At 39.3% G+C, this 4,236-nt stretch overlaps 1 protein-coding gene across 2 annotated transcripts; it reads left to right on the top strand.

The window, feature by feature from the left end:
* The first annotated feature begins 635 nt into the window (after positions 1-635).
* On the top strand, positions 636-3,724 carry LOC308314768 (parathyroid hormone-related protein-like). 2 transcript variants are annotated; one of them, XM_080762446.1, is made up of 3 exons: positions 636-1,064; positions 1,382-1,473; positions 2,197-3,724. In XM_080762446.1, exons 2-3 carry the CDS (start codon positions 1,397-1,399, stop codon positions 2,609-2,611), a joined length of 492 nt encoding a protein of 163 aa, XP_080618572.1. In that variant the 5' UTR covers positions 636-1,064; positions 1,382-1,396; the 3' UTR covers positions 2,612-3,724. The 2 variants fall into 2 exon arrangements, with proteins under 2 accessions (XP_080618572.1, XP_080618571.1); XM_080762445.1 differs by having other exon boundaries at positions 1,382-1,500; positions 2,197-3,723.
* Positions 3,725-4,236: the final 512 nt, after the last annotated feature.

The following is a 4,236-nucleotide window of genomic DNA, read 5'->3' on the forward strand; positions in this document are numbered from 1 at the left end:
ACATCTTTTGTCTCATATATTTGATAATGTCACAATTCCATATTCTAAATGCGTCAAATTTTCAATGTTTTGTTTTCATTAAATGTGTAAATAGCAAAAATAGCTGATCTACCTGGTGAGCTTGTAGAATAGCTATATTGTTATAGTTTAAAAAACATTATTGAAACGTGTCTACGTGAAACGTGTCTACATGTTCTGAGCACTTAAAAATGCAGTAAAGAATAGCTATTATTATTATATTATGGAGCCGGCTAGCAACTCTACATCTGACCTCACAGACACCAGAATAGTTTAAATCCTGCTTCTCAACTGTGCCGTATTAAGAAGCTCTGTTGTTTCAGCGTTCGCGCCCTCAGGGTGTCTTACTGGTCATGTATATTAGATTATGCTTAAAAAGTTATACTAGCACTTAATGTGTATATATATTTTTTTTTTAAATGCACGTTCTTGTCACTGCAGGACCAGGTGTGTGTTCGGGCTTGGTGGTGGGTGGTAGGATCAGACTTAATGGGCAGGGGCTTAGCAAGTGCCTGCATCTTCACCCAAAGAGGAGTTCCACTTTCTCTCTCTCTCTCTCTCTCTCTCTGCCTCACTCAGACAAACACAGGTTTGTCTCACAGTGCGAGACTTCTAGGCAAGCCAGTCAGACACATCAACTCCCATGCAAGAACTGCAAGGAATGATGCTTCAGTATCCTTCTTCCTGAGACTATATCCCAGGGGCCAATTGGTGTGGAAGCACTGTAGCTAGCCGATGGGCTGTTGCTGCTCTTTCTATCTTTATCTCCTCAACTCCCTTTTCATTGGGACGTTGGGGAGAAATAAATAGCTCAACACACACTGTTGGGAGGCAACTGAATGGAGCAGACTCACCGGGGGTTTCCCCTGCCCTGACTGCTATCGCACCAATGGATTTGGATAGTTAAATTTGCCATATTGTTGTCGCCCGTGTCATTTATTTTTTATTACTATTTTATGCATTACATTTGCAAAGGGATCTACTCTTAGGGATTTTCTGGACTGAACATTTTGTGGATTCTCTCTAATTTTAAGGAGTCAACGCATGTAAGTCAACTGTTTCTAATTGGCATTTTTATTGTGGGACTAGCAAATGCATAATATAAAGTGTCTTTAAATCCCTGTTTGCTTTTCATTCATATAGTCCTATCAACAGTGGGAGAACTGAGATTAGCTTTTTAGGAATAGTAGTACTGGCTGACTACATTAGGCTGCAAGTGATTTAAATACAGTAAATTGCAGATCGTCACAAAATTGTTTCCTTCTAAAGCAACGTCTTGATTCATAAATGGGTAGCAGTACAAAGTTATTGGGTTCTTGGCACTGAAATGGATGTTAGAAGTATGGTTCTTGTATTTTTGCAGATCTTTGGCTCCAGGATGTGTTCTATAGGCATGCTCCATCAGTGGAGCCTTGCTGTGTTCTTGCTGTGCTCTCCCGTGTCTTTGTATGGGAGGTCAGTTGATGCACTGAGTAACAGAATGTGAGTGCCTTTCATTACTTAAACTCTCTTCTTTCTTTTTTTAACCCCAGAGCACCTTTTCTAAAATATTATGAAGCTTGGTTATTCTCTTTCATACATAGTACATTTGTACATTCTCAGTTAAATTAACAGAGGATTTGAGATTTGACTGTGATTAATGCAAAGTAAGTTTTGGATTCATAGGTTGTATAACATTGCACAGATGAGCAACTAGAACTTATAAATATAGATAACAGTATTATGGCATGGTTTTATGGCACACAAACGTTGAGGGACACAAATTAGTGGGTGTTAAACGTTTGCGTTGCAGGGTCATGAGTCTAAGCTACTAATAGCTCTCACAAATGTTGTTTATGCTGCCATCTACTGTACTGAGGTCTCCTGGAACCTGACCTTGAATTTCTGTAGCCAACACCTCCAAAATAGTTTCTGAGATAGAACTTTTCACTGCAGCTGGCGTCATGTGAAATCACGATGAAGGCCTATGAAAAATGACCTAATGAGAAACGACAATATATAATCCACTGTATTTAACTAGGTTGTCCCGTTGAGAATAAGAATATATTTTTCCAGGGATATAGTGTGTCAAAGGGTCTTGTTACCAAATGAGGCCTTTGTAGAACGTGGAGAGCTTTTCATCTTCACAGGATATACGACAACATAATAACCCATAACTTCTCTGCTCCACCCTGGCAGGAAAAGGTCAGTGAGCCATGCCCAGTTGATGCACGATAAGGGGCGCTCCCTGCAGGAGTTCAAACGTCACATGTGGCTCCAGAAGCTATTGGAAGAGGTGCACACGGCTGACGAGCGAGCCCCACCCCTTCAGACCAGAGTCAATGGTCACAACTTGAGCGGGAGCGCCATGCGGCAGAAACCCCCAGGTGGCACCAAAAACCTCCCCATCAGGTTTAGGCTGGACAGGGAGGGGGGGGAAAACCTGCCCCAGGAGACCAACAAGGCACTGGCCTATAAGGACCAGCCACTGAAAGTGGCAACCAAAAGGAAAAAAAAGGTGAGGTTAGGCCGGCGGCGGGAGACGGAGAAGAAGAGGAGAAGGGCGCGATCTGTCACGACAAAGGAGTCACAAAGGACACAGTACCCTGGGTGACAGGTTCTGAAGGGCTGTTGGGTGGTGCCCTTACTGCCCTATACAAAAGACACTGACTGAAGTCTAAGAGACTTAATCCACGGCTTGATCAGTCAATTCATATTATGGCCATAGGGCTTTGCTTGTATGATTACTGTATAATCTGACATGTTGATAATTTTGTGCTTTAATACAATTTCATACATCCTGGTGTTTTATGAAGTATCAATGTGCTGGTAAGCTGGTTTTAAATCCATATTTATTTGGGCAATCAATAAGCCTTTGTAATCTTGATTTACTTAAAAAACAACGCCATAATGGTTTAAATCTCTTACCAAGTGTGTGCATCATGTGCATGCATAGTGCACATACTTAAAATATTTATTATCTGTACATAGTGTAATTTCACAAGATTCACAAGAGGTGTTATGCTACTTAAAGGGCTCCTCTTGTATTGACTGTTGTGGATATACAATTGTTCTGAACTGTTCACTGAATACATCTATAGAACTGTTCTGCCATAATTTATTTCATTTTATAGTGTGTATTTATTTGTGTGAATGTATCATGGTGCTGCTGACTAAATTCCATAATGCACTTTAGTTATATCCTGTACATGTTCTCTTGTGGTTGATTTTCAATTAAATGCTGATGATACTTTCCTTTCCTACATTTTATTATTTTTTCTTTTATAACTTGGTGTGTTCCATCAAATCTACTCTTCTTCAACATAAATGGTTTCTTTTTCATAGAATTAAAGGACCACTTCATCACTTTTCAACCTATTTTCATATAATTGGTCCTCACTAATGTTCATTATAAAATACCACAAATTTCTTCTACTCGTTCTGTCTCATAAGAGGGCTGTGGGCAGTTCAAAAACCTGTCCACCAGTGCCATCATCATTAGGCAGATGTTTTTAAACAAGATTAAAAATATATAGATTTTTATTATCGTGAGAACGATGACTTTCATTATCGCATTGCATCGCATTGCAACTTTTGGAATAGAAACTCAGGAATAGAAAGCCTGCAGTTTCTATTAGCTTGGATTCCCCATCGATGTGACTGGTGGCATTTTATCATGAACATTAATGAGGACCAATTATATGAAGATGGGTTGAAAACTGGTGAAGTGGTCCTTTAAGCCCTAGTTGGGGAACCTTTCGTCTCATTTAATGTTCATCACTTGCACTGAGGGCATAATGTACGTTTCCAAATAATCCAAAATTAAAACTATAGCCATTAGAAACAACTTGATTTGCTTCGTCTTTGTTTACAAAGCCATACAGTCAGTCAGTATCAGGCTGGCCGAGGACAGCTAACATTTGCCACAACCTAGCAATCTAAATTATGTAGCAATCCAAACTATGTAACAATCCAAACTATGTAACAATCCAAACTATGTAGCCATGTAGCGTACAGGTATAGCAGTCTAAATGTGTCTTCAGTCTCTGTAAACAAGACGTACAAAAACATGAGAAATATATTTGACCGAGATATGTACATAAAGGGATATTTCACTTTCAAACATGTTTGGGGTCATTTTAACATCTACTCAGGCTTTTGGGAATACTCCAGACAGTGTTTATGTTGCTTGATTCAGTATTTAGATATTCATTTTATTTAGATATTCATTTTATCAGA

The sequence above is a fragment of the Protomyctophum bolini genome (assembly GCF_963924005.1).
Source record: "Protomyctophum bolini genome assembly, chromosome: 4".
Lineage (NCBI taxonomy): Eukaryota > Metazoa > Chordata > Actinopteri > Myctophiformes > Myctophidae > Protomyctophum > Protomyctophum bolini.

Bases quoted from the DNA above. Each gene is read 5' to 3' on its own strand.
- LOC308314768 (XM_080762445.1), top strand. From the start codon at position 1,397: ATGTGTTCTATAGGCATGCTCCATCAGTGGAGCCTTGCTGTGTTCTTG. The intron at 1,501-2,196 runs GTGAGTGCCTTT...CCACCCTGGCAG, and splicing joins GATGCACTGAGTAACAGAAT to GAAAAGGTCAGTGAGCCATG.